The sequence below is a fragment of the Nomascus leucogenys genome, chromosome 2 (genome assembly GCF_006542625.1).
Source record: "Nomascus leucogenys isolate Asia chromosome 2, Asia_NLE_v1, whole genome shotgun sequence".
NCBI lineage: Eukaryota > Metazoa > Chordata > Mammalia > Primates > Hylobatidae > Nomascus > Nomascus leucogenys.
Window position 1 is genome coordinate 39243774 of NC_044382.1, and position 17518 is coordinate 39261291.

Genomic DNA, 17518 nt, shown 5'->3' on the forward strand with positions numbered 1-17518 from the left:
CCCACCTTGGTCCATTTAGACTTCAGCCAGAGGGAATCTGGACTCTGCCACAGGTCCTGAACTTCGGCCACTGCTATTCACCTCCTGCCTCCTCAAGACACAAGTGCCATTGCTCTGGCAGATACCTTCACTGGGGCTCCTGTCCCTGTATCCAAAAGCCCAATTTTTGATCCTTCTGATGACTACTTCTTCTCTTTCCCTCCCTCATTAATCCAGGATCTATCTCCTAAAGGGCTTCCGAGAGGATAATATGGTGGAACTTCTGGGACCAGACTACAGCCCCAGCCTTCTGTGTCACTTCTCTACCACTGCTGTGAGCTGCCCGCCCATTCCTGCCGTCTAAACCTTAAACATCTGTTATAGCTTAGGTCAAGTGTGGCCTCCTCTAGGGACAAATTTTTCAGCCCTGTACTTGAGTAACTTGCTTTCTTTTCCTTAAGCCTTACAGCATAATGTTTCTTACCTGCTCCTAACATTTGTCACACTTTGTCTTATGTAACAGGTGTGTGGGAGCTCATTTTTCCAGGAACCATGTCTCTTTTTTTTTGAGACTGAGTCTTGTTCTGTCACCCAGGCTGGAGCGCAGTGGTGAAATCTCGGCTCATTGCAACCTCCACCTCCTTTCCATCTCTCCGGGGGAGGGTAGAAGTGGCTTTGCTGGCCAGAGGAAGGCAAAGAGCAACCCTTCTTTCACTCTGTCGCCACCAAAGCCAGGCAGGCTGAGGAGTCTGCAGCGGGAGCTGAAGGACAGGGGCCTGTGGGAACACCCTGAGCAGGCCAGAGTGGGGTTGCCATGATAGACTCAGGGCAGGTCTGAGAGGCGGCTGACTTTTGAGGTCATCGGAAACTCTGGGCTAGAGTTGGGTAAGTAAGGAGCAAGGGCTGCTTTCCTCTACCTCACCCCACTTGTAGCCTTGTAAAAAGCTATAGGTCTGTAAGGAGTGTGAGGTTTCTTTTTAGGGTAATGGAAATGTTATAAAATTGATTTTATTTGGGGTGGGTGAACAACTCTCTAAATATATAAAAACCACTGAGGCAGCCGGGCGCGGTGGCTCATGCCTGTAATCCCAGCACTTTGGGAGGCCGAGGTGGGTGGATCACAAGGTCAGGAGATTGAGACCATCCTGGCCAACACGGTGAAGCCCCGTCTCTACTAAAAATACAAAAAATTAGCCGGGCGTGGTGGCGGGTGCCTGTAGCCCCAGCTACTCTGGAGGCTGAGGCAGGAGAATGGCGTGAACCCGGGAGGCAGAGTTTGCAGTGAGCCGAGATCATGCCACTGCACTCCAGCCTGGGCAACAGAGTGAGACTGTGCCTCAAAAAAAAAAAAAAAAAAAAAAAAAAAAAAAAAAACCACTGAGGCTGGTGTGGTGACTCAGGCCTGTAATCCCAGCACTTTGGGAGGCCGAGGTGGGTGGATCACCTGAGGTCAGGAGTTTGAGACCAGCCTGGCCAACATGGTGAAACCCTGTCTCTACTAAAAACACAAAAATTAGCCAAGCTTGCTGGGGTGTCTGTAATCCCAGCTACTCAGGAAGCTGAGGCAGGAGAATAGCTTGAACCCAGGAGGCGGAGGTTGCAGTGAGCCGAGATTTTGCGGCTACACTCCAGCCCGGGCAACAGAAGGAGACTGTCTCAAAAAAAAAAAAAAGCCACTGAATTGTGCACTTCAAATGAGGATGGGTGAGAGGGTGAAGAAGGCATCCACCTGGTAGGGAAGGAATGGGAGCAGAAATGGGAGCTTGGTTACTGAAAGGGGAGTCATCCAATAAGTAAGTATTTAAGGATCATGGGAGTCAGAGAAGGGCCTTAGAGACGCTACTCCCTAGCACCAACGAGCACACTGACAACTCAGACCTCGGTTTCTTTCCTTTGAAAATATTTGTTTTTTTGAGACAGGGTCTCACTCTGTGGCCCAGGCTGGAGTGCAGTGGCATGATCTCGGCTCACTGCAAGCTCCACCTCCCGGGTTCCCGCCATTCTCCTGCCTCAGCCTCCCAAGTAGCTGAGACTACAGGCACCCACCACCACAACTGGCTAATTTTTTGTATTTTTAGTAGAGACGGGGTTTCACCATGTTAGCCAGGATGGTCTCAATCTCCTGACCTCGTGATCTGCCCATCTCGGCCTCCCAAAGTGCTGGGATTACAGGCGTGAGCCACCGTACCCGACCAAGACCCCATCTCTTAAAAAAAAAAGTAAAAAAGGAATAATAATCATGCATATAGGGCCTCTCTGAAAGATGTGGGGAGTCCTATCTGCATTGGGATCCCTGAGGAGGGAGAGGAATGTGGAGAATTCAGAGTCCAGGGAGCATGGGCGGCTGGTGGGCTGGGCTTCCAGGCTGAATCATGGGAAAGGAGAACCTGGTCTGAAACAGTACTGGGTGGGATTGGTGTTAGATTCCAGGAAAACCCCCAGGTGGTCTGTGGTGGAACTTGATGGACCCCTCAGAAGGGAAGAGAATGGGGATGGGGCCGGGTTGCCATGGTTGGTCATTGTGCATAGGCACTAGAGGCCATGCTGGGTGGGCACAGTCGCTGCTGCAGCCTCACATCCTCATCTGGACATGGCTGAGCAGGGCCCCTGGAGCTGGTCCCAATGTGTTTCCTTCTATTCTTTTGACAGGAAGCTCCTGGAGAGCCAGTCCCCACCCCCATCCCGCCCCAGCACTCCCTCTCTCTTCTCCACTATGGACAGAGCCTCCACTGAGCTGCTGCCTGCCCGCCACATACCCAGCTGACATGGGCACCGCAGGAGCCATGCAGCTGTGCTGGGTGATCCTGGGCTTCCTCCTGTTCCGAGGTAAGAGGCGCCTGCCGCTTTCCCACAGCAATTCCTCTCCGCAGCTGGCCATTCTAGGCATCGGTCTCTTTCTCAGGAGACACATGCTTTCCATCCAGGGGCTGTGCCCAGGGGAAATTCCAGAGCCTTTCCATGAAGGGGATCAGTTGGATTGGGGGGTCCTGATTACCGGGCAGGGGTAAAATGGAGCTAAGGTTAAACCCTCTTGTGGGAAATTGTCCTGGGGAGCTGGGCTCCCCATAGAGGCTGGCCTCCTGAATCGTGGGAGGGAGCTGTGTTAGTGCGAGACCCAGGCCCAAAGCTCCTTCTAGGATGTGCTCAGGCTACTCATGACCCTCACCCTCTGATCTTGGGGCAGGGCTGACGAGGGCCACTCTATCAACTGTTCTAACACAAAACCTCTGCACCTTGGGCTTCACAGGGGATCTGTTCTCTCCTTTCACATGAGGAGTAGCAACCTAGGAATTCCTAATGTTGATTTTAAAGTTAAATCACAGCAAGAGGGACTCAGGTTAGACACAAAGAACTATTCACCAAGGAGGATGTGCATAACATTCTCACACCCAGGGGGCTAGAGGAGATGACCTCCAGGAGAGGCTACTTGGAAATGGCACCTGTCTGACAGGCGCTGCCAGCCAGTGAGTTGTGAAGCTGCTCATAGGGGTCCTCTCATTAGGGAGCAGTTGCTGGGAATCATGACGAGTCCAGGGCATTCTGACTCACAGGGCAGCAACTTCCCTTTGACCATCCCTGCTCTGCCCCCGCCTCACCCTCTACAAATCCTCTGTGCTCAAAGCAGCAGAAAGAGTGCGCAAGAGGGCTCGGATGGGGAGGGTTGGTGGCCCCCCGTCAGTGGTGGGTAAGAGGGCCTGAGTACCAGAACACTGCCTCCCGGAGAAGTCAGGCATTTCTCTAAAAGCCCATGGACTGGAGGACAAGACTCTGATTGTCCCCATCCCCTGTTACGCCCTCCATAACAGAGTCACAGGTCTGGGGCTGGGGGACGAGGCTGTTGTGGAAACTGCAGGTGAAGCTCATGAGGTGGCATTTTCACAGGCCTAGACTTTTCCCAGCCTCCCTACCCACTGTTTTCTCCCAGGCAAGTGCCAGCGCTCTCAAATGCCCTGTGTCAGCTGTACCTAAGCCGCTATCACCCGCCCTGAGTTTCCTAACCCTTCATCCTGAAGTGTGCAGAGCACTTCCTGGCTCCTTCATCTTGGTGGACTGAGGAATCCTGAGCACATTCAGGCCCATAAAGGGACTTGACTATGGATACCCAGAGGCAGTGCAGACTTGAGACTGGGAGGATTTGAGAGAACGGGGCAAAAACAAAAGTGTCTGGCCTCATTGAGCATATCAGGCACTGCGTTAAGTGCTTCATATGCATTTTCCTTCCCTCACAACAACTTGCGAGGTACTAATACCAAATGCATTTTACTTAGTTATTTTTGAGACAGGGTCGCTCCATTGCCCAGGCCAGAGTTGCAGTGGCATGATCATGGCTCACTGCAGCCTTGACCTCCTGGGCTCAAGCAATCCTCCTGCCTTAGCCTCCTGTGTAGCTGGGGGCTACAGGCACATACCACCACACCCAGCTAATTTTTGCATTTTTTTGTAGAGACAAGGTTTTACCATGTTGCCCAGGCTGGTCACTTGCACTTCAAAGTAAAGTAAACTGAGGCCTAGGTCAGACAGCGACAAAGCCAGGACTTGAACTCAGGCTTGCCAGGCTCGATTAAAATCCACGATTTTAACTACTAAACTATGCTTTTGAGGAAAAAATGGGGAGGGGTGTGTGTGGAGATAGACTAGAAGGGGATAAAACAGACAGGATTAGAGAGGGGAGACCTGGGAAATCAAAAATTCCTGTGGCTAGAGCTCTTTGGGAATCTGCAGGCCCAGTGATCAGAGACACCCTCGACTGTAGACACAGATGCTCCCTAAGTCCCTCCCCTACTCGCAGAGGAATCTTTGTTGGTGACAAAAAGTTTGGGTAGTGGGTGGGGCAAGAGGCAAAGAAAGAGCAGGGTCTTGAAGCTTGTGACTTTGGAACTCCTCCCAAGCCACTGAATAATTTTCTTTCTAGATAAATGCAGGAGGGCAGTTCCCTGTGCCTTCCCACCAAAAACTAAGTTATAACCGTACAGCATTTAGACAGTACATTAGGCCGGGCTCGGTGGCTCATGCCTGTAATCCCAGCACTTTGGGATGCTGAGGCAGATGGATCACCTGAGGTCAGGAGTTTGAGACCAGCCTGGCCAACATGCTGAAACACCATCTCTACTAAAAATACAAAAATTAGCCGGGCATGGTGGCAGGCGCCTGTAATCCCAGCCGCTCAGGAGGCTGAGGCAGGAGAATCGCTTGAGCCTGGGAGGCGGAGGTTGCAGTGAGCTGAGATCGCGCCACTGCACTCCAGCCTGGGTGACCAAGAGCGAAACTCTGTCTCAAAAAAAAAGTACATTAGATATGCTGGATTAGTAACTGATACATGTTTTCAGGACATGCCTTGGGTTAAAAGGATTCTCCCAGGGTCCTCCCCAGCTAGAAAGGGTTTTCTCTAGCCTGGGCTTCCTATAAATTTTAACTCCCCTCTTGACCATCCCCCTCTCCCCAGCAAGGGAATGGGGCTCTCAGAAATGGTGATCTAGAAAAACATGGCCCAGGGTTTGGTAATTTTACACTTGGAAGCAATTAATTCTACACTATCCAAATGATAGCCCCATGGAGGAAGGCAGTGGCTTAAGGAAAATAAGCAGAGCAGCAGGCTGCCACAGGCTGGGGTGGGCCCCTGGCACCCGGCCGCCTCTGTCTACCCAGGCCTGGGCTGAATGCTCCCCTGATGCTGAGAGGCCAAGGGAGCAGCAGAGCCAGGCCAGGGGCTGCAGTCCCCGCTCAAGCAGAGGGACGGGAACCCAGCTGGGCGGCTCCACTTCCCCACGTTGTTTTCCTTTCACATTGTTCACAGGTTTCAAGAATGATTTCATTGTGGAAAATGAGCAAATACAACCTGACCTTTCAGGTTCCACATACACAGCAGGACACACACAAGGGCACACGAGCATGCACACACATTTGCATAGAGCCCCGCAGACACATGTGTACATACAAAAAAGCCAGTGAGGGCTTCTGACTGGGGACTTTTGGTGACCGACCCCAATCTGGGTTTGGTCAATAACAACCATTTCCTATGTATCCTCTGCCTGTGAGAGTGAATGGGTTGCTCATGCTAGAGCTTCCCTGCCTCCTATATATACCTCAGAACTTACTTTATGCACAGGCCCCTACCTCTAGCCAAGATACAAGCCCTAATCCCCATCCCCATCTCACTCACCTTCCCATCTATTAGCCCCTTCCCTGGGGGCAGGACCAGGGTGACAGCAGCTTAAGGTAAACATTAGCCTAGAGACCTGGAGTCCTGGGCCCTTCCTTGTCTAGGTGTGGCAGGTCATTGATCTTCTGTCCTTAGAAATGTCACTAGTTTAAAATAACCTTCTCCTGACTCTGCATCAGGTTGGTAAAATGCCCATGCCAGATTGAAGAGACAGGGAAGGACTTCGGGACTCTGAGCCATGAGGTGGTGGTGATGTTGCTATTGAGTCAGTCTCAGAGGAAGCCAGCACCGTGAGCCACAGCCCACATCCTTTAGCCCTCTGCCTAGTGTGTCTGCCTTCCAGCATGGTAGGCTTAGAAAGCCAAAATGCTTTTTCTGTTTTGTTTTCTTTTTTTTTTTTTTTTTTTGAGATGGAGTCTCACTTTGTCGCCCAGGCTGGAGAGCAATGGCACGATCTCAGCTCACTGCAACCTCCACCTCCCAGGTTCAAGCGATTCTCATGCCTCAGCCTCCCAAGCAGCTGGGATTATAGGCGTGCGCATCAGGCCTGCTAATTTTTGTATTTTTAGTAGAGGCAGGGTTTCACCATGTTGGCCAGGCTAGTCTTGAACTCCTGACCTCAAGTGATCTACCCACCTCAGCCTCCCTAAGTGCTGGGATTATAGGTGTGAACCACCGCACCTAGCCAGTGTTTTCTTTTCTTTTTTCTTTTTCTTTTTTTTTTTGTTGAGATAGGGCCTCCATCTGTTGCCCAGGCTGGAGTGCAGTGGTGTAATCATAGCTCACTGCAGCCAGCCTCAACCTTCTGGTCTCAAGCAGTCCTCCCACCTCAGCCTCCTGAGTAGCTAGGACTCCAGGTGTGCACTACTGTGCCTGGAGAATTAAAACAAACAAACAAACAAAAAACCTTTTTTTTAGAGACAGGGTCTTGCTATGTTGCCCAGGCTGGCCCAGAAGTTATTCTAAGGGTTCCTCTCTAGGCTCTGTGCTGGGCAGGGGACTTACCAAGCTGTGTGTTTTGCTTTCTCTTGCAGGCCACAACTGCCAGCCCACAATGACCCAGACCTCTAGCTCTCAGGGTAAGACCAAACATATGGGTCTACTCCAGCGTGTAGGCCTAGGAGCTTAGGAAGGGTGAAAGGAGCTCTATGCCAATTTAGCCTTAACCTCAGGGGGCTGGGGCTGCGGCTGGAGCGGGAGCTCTCAGGACTCACCAAGGCTGAGCTCATCTAAGGATTTTTTTTCAGCCTAGCCGAGTCTAATATGCCTTGAAAGAAAAAAGAGGTGAATGGTTGGGAATGAGGGGTGGGGGATGGGGTAGGGAGAAAGACACACAGATCTAGGGAAGAAGAGAGGGAGATGGAAGAGTAGCAGGCTGTGCACCCCTCAGCCTCAGGTGTTCTGTTTCAGGAGGACTTGGCGGTCTAAGTCTGACCACAGAGCCAGTTTCTTCCAACCCAGGTGAGTGAGTGCGGTTGCTGAGGTCCCTGCTCCTGCCCCACACCCATTCATTCAGACCTGCTTGGAGCCCAGGGGTTCTTGGATGAGCGAGGGAGTGTGGTGTCACTAAACCTACCCCATCTCCCACTCCCTATCTGCCTCTGTCCTTGCAGGATACATCCCTTCCTCAGATGCTAACAGCCCAAGCCATCTGTCCAGCACAGGTACCCCAGGTACTGTGTCATTCAGACTACAAATGCCATCCAGGAAGGGTCCAGTGAGGACCCTGACACAGCTTCTGCTCTAAAAGAGAATATAGACTGGGGTGAGGGGGAACAGACAAGGAAACAGACCCTCACACTGATGATGACATGCAGGGTGAGAAGGGCTGCGGTGGGCACAAGCAGAAGTGTGGGAGCCCAGGCCCATGTCAGTCACTTCGGACTTGGGGGCCAGGGATGACTCCCAGAAGCGGCTTCTGAAGCCGAGCTGAGAAGGGGTCAGCTGAGCATGTGGAGGCTGTGGGGTGGAGAGTAGTGGGGCTTATTCCAGGCAGAGGGAACTGCCCAGAGGTGAACAAGAGAATGGCCCTGTCTAGAACTGAAAGCAGGAAAGAAGAGGAAGACTTTGGACTGAAGAGCCCACCCAGTGCACACGCCGGCCAAGGCCCTGAGCAGGCCCGCATGTGCTTCCTCATTCACAGCAGCTCCAAAGAAGGCCGTGCAGACCCCCATGGCAGCCAGTAAACCTGTGACGCCGAGGCAGGCACCGTGGACGGGCTTTCCCCGACCTGGTTGGGCCTAACTTGGGCCAAGCCACAGATGCACACATCAGGACTTGTTGAGTGCCCAGGGCGGGGGGCAGCGATGAAAAACACCAGGTTCCATCTGGATGGGTTCCTTCTGCCCTCTTCAGGAGGCCACAGGGGTCGGGACCCACATCAGTGGCACTCTGGCTCAGGAAAGAAAGAGGCCTGGTGGGGCGTAGAGACAGGAACTTGGGCCTGGTCACAACGAAGGTAAAAGGAGCTTAGACTTGAGACTGAGAAAGGCATACCCAGAGAGGAGAGGGAGGGGAAGGATACCCCAAAATGCAGGAAAAGGAAGGCAGAAAAGGCTGAGAAAGGGCTAGAGTCCTCTCAGGCAGGGAAGACTGGCCTTTGCTTAGCAGAGAGGGAGAAGAGCTGCTGGGGGATGCCCCCATCTTGGTCATGCTGTTTCATGGTGCAGGCGCAGGTGTCCCCAGCAGTGGAAGAGACGGAGGCACAAGCAGAGGTATGTCCTGCTGCACTCACCCTGAAGAGAAGTCAGCAGGAGATGTCTGTGACCCTTTCTCTCATCTTATCCCTTGGCTCTCAGATTTTTTATTCTCCCAAACTTATTTGGGAAGGGGGAGTGAGGAGAGATAAGCGGAACAGCAATTGGGCCTGAAGTACAATGGGTTGAGGAGGGAAGACACAGGTGACATAGCACCTTTTTTGGTGTTGAGAAGGAGTCTTGTTCTGTCGTCCAGGCTGGGGTGCAGTGGTGCGATCCCGGCTCTCTGCAACCTCCTCCTCCTGAGTAGCTGGGATTACAGGCATGCGCCACAAGGCCCAGCTAGTTTTTGTTTTTTTGTTTTTTGTTTTGAGACGGAGTCTCCCTCTGTTGTCTATGTTGGAGTGCAGTGGCACAATCTTGGCTCACTGCAACCCCTGCCTCCCAGGTTCAAACGATTCTCCTGCCTCAGCCACCTAAGTAGCTGGGACTATAGGCACGCATCACCATGCCTGGCTAATTTTTGTATTTTTAGTAGAGATGGGATTTCACCATATTGGCCAGGCTGGTCTTGAACTCCTGACCTCATGATCTGCCCGCCTTGGAATCCCAAAGTGCTGGGATTACAGGCATGAGCCACTGTGCCCTGTCTTTTTTTTTTTTTTTTTTTTTTTTTTTTTTTAGGAGAGATGGGGTTTCACCATGTTGGCCAGGCTGGTCTCAAATTCCTGACTTCAATTGATCCACCCATCTTGGCCTCCCAAAGTACTGTGATTACAGGCATGAGCCACCGCACCAGGCCAACATAGCAGTTTTTAAGAGGGCCGGAAATCTGTGCCCCTTAACAGGCAGCCTGGTTTGTTGGAGCCTTGCCTGAGCAGGAACATTCCTCCCACCTCAACCTTGGCACAACACAGACGGCTCTATTTTGCCCAGCCTGACCTCCTAGCTCTGCAGCATAAATTCCGGTCCTTCCCTAGGGGGAAGTGGGAGGGAAGCTAGCTTTAGCTTCCCTGTGTCAGTCCCCTTTGCTGATGCCCCTGACTCCACTCCATTTTAGACACATTTCAAACTGTTCCCCCCAATTCAACCACCATGAGCCTGAGCATGAGGGAAGATGCGACCATCCTACCCAGCCCCACGTCAGAGACTGTGCTCACTGTGGCTGCATTTGGTGAGAGCGGGAGGAGAAGGTGGGACATAGGAGGGAACCCCACCCCTGGAATTGACTTGGACTCTAGGTCTGGAAACGCAAGTTCAAATCTCACCCATTTGTTCCAGGAGGTTCTGGCTGATGAGGAAGACCCTTGTGGGAGGGGGGCCCCTGCCCCGCCAGTCAGCTCTTCTTGGCTGTGCTGGGTTCCATGTTCTCATGCGGGGATGGAGTCGGGCTGGAGAGCCCACTCTGGCTAGGGGGCGGCAGGCTGAGAACTCACCTGTTCAGCAGAGAAATGGAACTCACTTTGCTCCTGGAGACTGTGTACACAGTACTTATCTGGAAAGGGAATGCCGGACTCTTGTTGGCCCCTTTGCCCTCCCCGACTGGCCCCCTTCGCCCCATTCTTTTCTCTGTTCAGGTGTTATCAGCTTCATTGTCATCCTGGTGGTTGTGGTGATCGTCCTAGTCGGTGTGGTCAGCCTGAGATTCAAGTGTCGGAAGAGCAAGGAGTCTGAAGGTGCGTGCCCTGCCCTCGGGGACTCTTTTCCTCTCTGCTGGCAGACCCAGGGCTAGAGCCCCAGCTCACACCAGCCTGCATCTGCCACTCTATGAGCCGGAGGGTCCCCAGGTGGGCTTTGAGAGGAAGGCTGGACTTCTGAGTTGTAGCATGTGAGCCCCAACGTGTGCCTTTGGCTTTTTACAGATCCCCAGAAACCTGGGAGTTCAGGGCTGTCTGAAAGGTAAGACCGTCAGAAAAATCTTCTATCTGACACCCAGACCCCAACTCCCAGAGGGAACCAACACTTCCTGCCTTCCACACCCACACATCCACACACCCATACACCAGACACCCTCACACATCACACACACACACACACACACACCTCAAACCCACCACACACCCTACACCTCACTACACACACGCACACACCACACACCACACACATTACATACATCATACATCACACACACCCCCCATGTTATACACACCTCCCACACACCTCAAACACACCACATACCACACACCCCACTAGACACACATCTCACACACCATGCAACCCCCCCACACACATCCCACACACCTCAAACACACCACACACCCCACACCCCTACAGACACATACCCACACACCACACACACACACCCCACTCATCAAACACACCACACACCCCACTACACACACACTACACACCCCACACACCACACACATACTCCATACTATACACACACCTACACACACACATCACAAACACACCGCACACCCCACACACCACACATATCCCATACTATACACACACCCCAACACACCTCAAACATACCACATGCCCCACACCCCACACTATGCACACACCACACACACCCACACATCACACACCACACACACTCCATACTATACATACCTCCCCACACACATCACAAACACACCACACACTCCACACCCTACACTACACACACACACCCACCTACCACACACACCCCCCAAACCACACACACCCCATACTATACACCCCTCCACACACACACCTCAAATACACCACAGGCCTCACATCGCACACACCACACCCCACACACATCACACACCACACACACATCCCATACTATACACACACACACACACTACCACACACCCCACTAAACCTATACCCACACACCCCACACATCATACATACACACCACACACAACACATCCCACACCCCACACTACTCACACACACCCATACGCTACACACACACCCCACCACATCACACACCACACACACCCCATACTATACACACACCCCCACATACACCACAAACACACAACATATCCCCATACCCCACACTACACCACACCCACACACCACATACACCCCATGCACCACACATACACCCTATACTATACACATATCCCACACACATCATAAACACACAACATGCCCCATACCCCACACATCCACAGCACAAACACACACACCCCACACCCTATACCCTACACACCTACCCACACCATACCCACCCTCATACCCATACTATACACACCCACCCTCCCCACACACCTACCCAAACAACACACACACCACAAACGCACCACGCATACCCACATCACACACCCCACACCCCATACCCAACATACCCACCCAAACAACATACATACACCACACCCCCACACACCAAACACATCCCCCCATACCATACACACACACCACACCACACACACATCCCATACCCTATACTACACTACACACCTCATACTATACACACTCACACCACACACCCACCCAAACCACACACGCATCACACACAGACACCCCGTACCTCATATTACACACATACCTCATACTACACACACACCACACACCCACCCAAACCACACACACACCACAAACCCACACACCACATAAAAAACACACATGTACCCTATATTATACATACACACAACATATACACCTTACACCACACACACCACACAAACACACTCCCCCACACATCACATACACACATATAACATTCCCATACCATACACACACAGCCCACACACGCTATACCGCACACACCCCATACCACACACACCCCACACCACATACACACACACCACACATGCATTACACCACACACACAGACAACACCTCACGCCACATACCCCATACCACACATATACACCCCTCACACCACACACACATACCACACACATACAATCCTGACAGGCTCCTCTGAGGCCAGGGCTGGAGTGGGCAGGACAGGGGCAGACCTGAAAGGGAACAATCAAATGACAGGAGATGGACTGAAACTCTTCAACCCCAGGGCTAAGCCTCTATAACCCCATCATGAAAAGTGTAGGAATTCAGATTCTAATATAAAAAGACATTCTCTCTAAGCTTAGGAATCACTTATTGAATACCTATTATGTGCCAAACACAATGGTATATATTTTATAATATTATCTCAAATCTTTATAGCAATTATTCAAGGTATATATTACTTTTTTTTTTTTTTTTGACATGGAGTCTTGCTCTGTTGCCTGGGCTAGAGTGCAGTGGTAAGATCCCAGCTCACTGCAACCTCCGCCTCCCAGGTTCAAGGGATTCTCCTGCCTCAGCCTCCCGAGTAGCTGGGACTACAGGCATGCGCCACCACACCTGACTAATTTTTGTATTTTTAGTAGAGACAGGGTTTCACCATGTTGGTCAGGCTGGTCTCGTACTCCTGACCTTGTGATCCACCAACCTCAGCCTCCCAAAGTGCTGGGATTACAGGCATGAGCCACCACGCCCAGCCTTTTTTTTTTTTTTTTTTTTTTTTTTTTTAAAGGACAGGCTTGCTCTGTTGCCCAGGCTGGAGTGCAATGATGCCAACAGGGCTCAAATGATCCTCCCACCTCAGCCTGTCAAGTAGCTGGGACTACAGGCATGTGCCACCATGCCCAGCTAATTTTTAATTTTTTAAATAGATATGAGATGTCACTATGTTGGCCAGGTTGGTCTCAAACTCCTGGTCTCAAGTGATCCTTCTGCCTCAGCCTCCCAAAATGCTGGGATTATAGGTGTAAGCCAAGACAGTACTTCATTATACATTTTTTAAAATGAGGCTTTAGGCCGGGTGCGGTGGCTCACGCCTGTAATCTCAGCACTTTGGGAGGCCAAGGTGGGCAGATCACGAGGTCAGGAGTTCAAGACCAGCCTGGTCAAAATGGTGAAACCCAGTCTCTACTAAAAATACAAAAATTAGCTGGGCACAGTGGCAGGCGCCTATAATCCCAGCTACTCGGGAAGCTGAGGCAGGAGAATTGCTTGAACCCAGAGGCGGAGGTTGCAGTGAGCTGAGATGGTGCCACTGCACTCCAGCCTGGGTGACAGAGCAAGACTCCATCTCAAGGGATTAAAAAAAAAAAAAGTGAGGCTTTGGCAGACGCGATGGCTCACACCTGTAATCTCAGTACTTCGGGAGACTGAGGCAGGTAGATTGTGTGAGCTCAGGAGGTCAAGGCTGCAGTGAGCTGTGATCGTGCCACAGCACTCCAGTCTGGGTGACAGAGCAAGACCCTGTCTCAATAAAAACTAAAAAAATAAAATTGAGGCTTTAGTAGAGGCTGTAACTTGGTAAAGATCAAACAAGTAGTAGGTAGTAAAACCAAAATTTAAATGCAAGTCTTGGCCAGGTGCAGTGGCTCACACCTGTAATCCCAGCACTTCGGGAGGCCAAGATGGCCGGATCATTTGAGGTCAGGCGTTCAAGACCAGCCTGGCCAACATGGTAAAATCCTGTCTCTACTAAAAAATACAAAAATTAGCCGGGCATGGTGGCACATGCTTGTAATCCCAGCTACTCAGGAGGCTGAGGCAGGAGAATGGCATGAACCCACTAGGTGGAGGTTGCAGCGAGCTGAGATCACACCATTGCACTCCAGCCTGGGTGACAGAGTGAGACTCCATCTCTAAATAAATAAATAAATGCATCTTTTGGTCTTCAAAGCACACTCTCATTTCATTATGATCCACCACCAAAATATAGATTTTTTGAGACAAAGGTCTAAGTCTCAACAACCTCACAGTTCCTTGACTCCCCATTGCCCTGCCCTCCTCCTCTCTTTAACCCAGACCCCCTTCCTCCCCCAGCTGCTCCACAGCCAATGGAGAGAAAGACAGCATCACCCTTATCTCCATGAAGAACATCAACATGAATAATGGCAAACAAAGTCTCTCAGCAGAGAAGGTACATTTTTCTGTTTTCTGCCTTCCTTCTCCAAATTCACCTTTCCCCTCCTCCTCCTACTTTCAGGCCAGAAAGGAGATACTTTCAAAGACCCTGGCTCTTCTCCCCTCTTCTGTACCCCTCCAGTCCTAAAAAGTTCACCCTTCCCCATTATGCATTTATTTTGCAGGTTCTTTAAAAGCAACTTTGGGTCCCCATGAGTCCAAGGATGATGCAGCTGCCCTGTGACTACAAGGAGGAAGAGATGGAATTAGTAGAGGCAATGAACCACATGTAAATTATTTTATTGTTTCATGTCTGCTCCTAGATCTAAAGGACACTAGCATTGCCCCAGATCTGGGAGCAAGCTACCAGTAGGGGAGACTCTTTCCTATATGGACAGCTGCTGTGGAAATACTGCCTGCTTCTCCCACCTCCTCAGAGCCACAGGAAAAGAGGAGGTGACAGAGCGAGAGCAAGGAAAGTGACGAGGTGGATTGATACTTTCTACTTTGCATTAAAATTATTTTCTAGCCTGCAGTCTAATTACTTTTAAGGTGTATGCTCCCATGCGCATTTCTTAACAGAATGTTCTAGCAGCTTTTGGGCCTTCTTTCCTAGACCAGACATACATGCAGGTTTCTGCCCCTATGGGCAGCTCTCTGAGAAACTTGGATGGTTGATAGAAGGGACTTTGTGTCAGGTTTTATCAGATTCACCTGGGTTTTGTTGTTGTTGCTTTTGTTTTTTTTCTTGAGATGTAGTCTCACTCTGTCTCCCAGGCTGGAGCACAGTGGCGCGATCTTGGCTCACGGCAACCTCTGCCTCCCAAGGGTTCAAGTGGTTCTCCTGGTTCAGCCTCCCAAGTAGCTGGAGCTACAGGTGCGTGCCATCATGCCTGGCTAATTTTTGGATTTTTTTTAGTAGCGACAGGATTTTACCATGTTGGTCACGCTGGTCTCGAACTCCTGACCTCAAGTGATCCATTTGCCTTGGCCTCCCAAACTGCTGGGATTACAGGTGTGACCCACCACACCCAGCCATTTTTTTTTCCCTTCTTCTTCTTTATACTAGCCTTGCTAAAGCAAAGCCTCAAAAAATTAGCTAAAAACTAAAAAACTCTCCAAAGGAATCTTTAGTAAAAGGTGAAAGATTTATATGATCTGAAGAGAAACCAGAGTATCACCTGGTTTATTTTTATTAGTAGGGTTGAGGTGACTGACTAACCACTCCAATAGAGGAGAGAAACAAGGGGCTGTAAACAGTGACCAGTCGTCACCAAGAAAGAAGTTTTGACTAGGAAACTTCTTAGGGAAGTTCCTAAGTCACCTCTTGGGGAGAGGTGAATGAGATGAGGGCAAATGTCCTCTGCCTGCCCCCGGGTAGACATGCATCACTTTGGTCTTAGCTATGGGATGAACCCTGGGGAGGTTTGTGGTGAAGATAGGTCTGTGACTTCATCAACACAAACGCCACCCACTTTACCCCGTACAACAGTTATCTTGTGTCCAAATATAGAAAAAAAAATTGTAGAAATACTGGAAAGTCATTTAAAGAGAAGGAGGAAAAGAAAGGAGGTGTCTGCTTTCTTAGTCTTAGTCATGTTTACCATGACACTGGTCTGGAAATGAATCTTGGGGAAAATCAAGGGAGGAGTCGTCCATGTGTGTCTTTCAGGAGTATTTAGCTTTATAAGTACCAGCTAATTGGCAATTTGGAACATAGGAAGAACACAGCTTACTCATTCTGAAGCAACAATATGCTATTTTTTCCTGATTCGGACTTCTCAAGGCGATGAGAGAGACAGGCTAGAACAAAAAGTTTCATCTCCTCTGTCTCATTAAAACTATTAAAATGAGACTGTAAAAACCTAGTGAGCAGGGCATAGTGGCACATGCCTGTAATCCCAGCACTCTGGGAGGCCAAGATGGGAGGATCGCTTGAGGCAGGAGTTCAAGACAAGTGTATTAGACCATTTTCACACTGCTATAAAGAAATACTGAGTAATTATAAGGAAAGAGGTTTAGTCGACTCACAGTTCTGCATAGCTGGGGAGGCCTCATGAAACTTACAATCATGATGGAAGGGGAAGCAGGCACCTTCTTCACAAGGCAACAGGAGAGAGAGTGAGCAAGATCAGGAAAAACTGCCTTATAAAACTATCAGATCTCGTGAGAACTCACTCACTACCATGAGAACAGCATGGAGGAAACCACTCCCATTATCCAATCACCACCCACCTGATCCCTCCCTCGACATTTGGGGATTATGGGGACTAAAATTCAAGATGAGATTTGGGTGGAGACACAGAGCCAAACCATATCAACCAGGCTGGGCAACATGGCAAGCCCTTGTCTGTACAAAAAAATACAAAAATTAGCAGGGTGTGGTGGCACATACCTGTGGTCCCAGATACTCGGGAGGCTGAGGTAGGAGGATCACTTGCTTCTGGGAGGTAGAGGCTGCAGTGAGCCATGGTTGATTGCACCACTCTCCTCCAGCCTGGGTGACAGGGTAAGACGTGAAAGAAAGAAAACAAAGGAAGAGAAAAGAAAGAAAGAAAGAAAGAGAGAGAGAAAGAAAAGAAAGAAAGAAAGAAAGAAAGAAAGAAAGAAAGAAAGAAAGAAAGAAAGAAAGAAAGAGAAAGAAAGAAAGAAAGAAAAGAAGGAAGGAAGGAAGGAAGGAAGGAAGGAAAAAAAGAAAGACAAGAAAGAAAGAAAGAAAAAAGAAAGGAAGGAAGGAAGGAAAGAAAGAAAGAAGGGAGGAAGGGAGGGAGGAAGGGAGGAAGGGAAGGGAGGAAGGAAAAAAAGAAAAGGAGAAGAGAAGAGAACTTACTGTATTCTAAAATCCCCTAGG

General features: G+C 50.2%; 1 protein-coding gene and 1 non-coding gene across 4 annotated transcripts; one reads left to right on the forward strand and one right to left on the reverse strand.

The window, feature by feature from the left end:
* Positions 1 to 2677: 2677 nt before the first annotated feature.
* Positions 2678 to 15208, forward strand: ECSCR (endothelial cell surface expressed chemotaxis and apoptosis regulator). Of its 3 annotated transcripts, none has more exons than XM_030828321.1 (10): positions 2678 to 2805; positions 7174 to 7218; positions 7550 to 7600; positions 7753 to 7812; positions 8809 to 8853; positions 9896 to 10009; positions 10413 to 10511; positions 10698 to 10734; positions 14587 to 14683; positions 14853 to 15208. In XM_030828321.1, exons 1-10 carry the CDS (start codon positions 2745 to 2747, stop codon positions 14859 to 14861), a joined length of 618 nt encoding a protein of 205 aa, XP_030684181.1. In that variant the 5' UTR covers positions 2678 to 2744; the 3' UTR covers positions 14862 to 15208. The 3 variants fall into 3 exon arrangements, with proteins under 3 accessions (XP_030684181.1, XP_030684190.1, XP_030684195.1); XM_030828330.1 differs by having other exon boundaries at positions 14991 to 15202; XM_030828335.1 differs by lacking the exon at positions 7753 to 7812 and having other exon boundaries at positions 2694 to 2805.
* A 526-nt stretch (positions 15209 to 15734) lies between these two features.
* On the reverse strand, positions 15735 to 15845 carry LOC115832075. The gene has a single exon (XR_004027543.1). It is a non-coding gene; the product is annotated as a U5 spliceosomal RNA (small nuclear RNA).
* Between the last annotated feature and the right edge of the window lie 1673 nt (positions 15846 to 17518).

Coding starts and splice junctions, on each gene's coding strand:
- ECSCR (XM_030828321.1), top strand. CDS start 2,745: ATGGGCACCGCAGGAGCCATGCAGCTGTGCTGGGTGATCCTGGGCTTC. Junction 7,219..7,549: donor CCAGACCTCTAGCTCTCAGG/GTAAGACCAAAC, acceptor GTTCTGTTTCAG/GAGGACTTGGCGGTCTAAGT. Junction 10,512..10,697: donor GAAGAGCAAGGAGTCTGAAG/GTGCGTGCCCTG, acceptor GGCTTTTTACAG/ATCCCCAGAAACCTGGGAGT.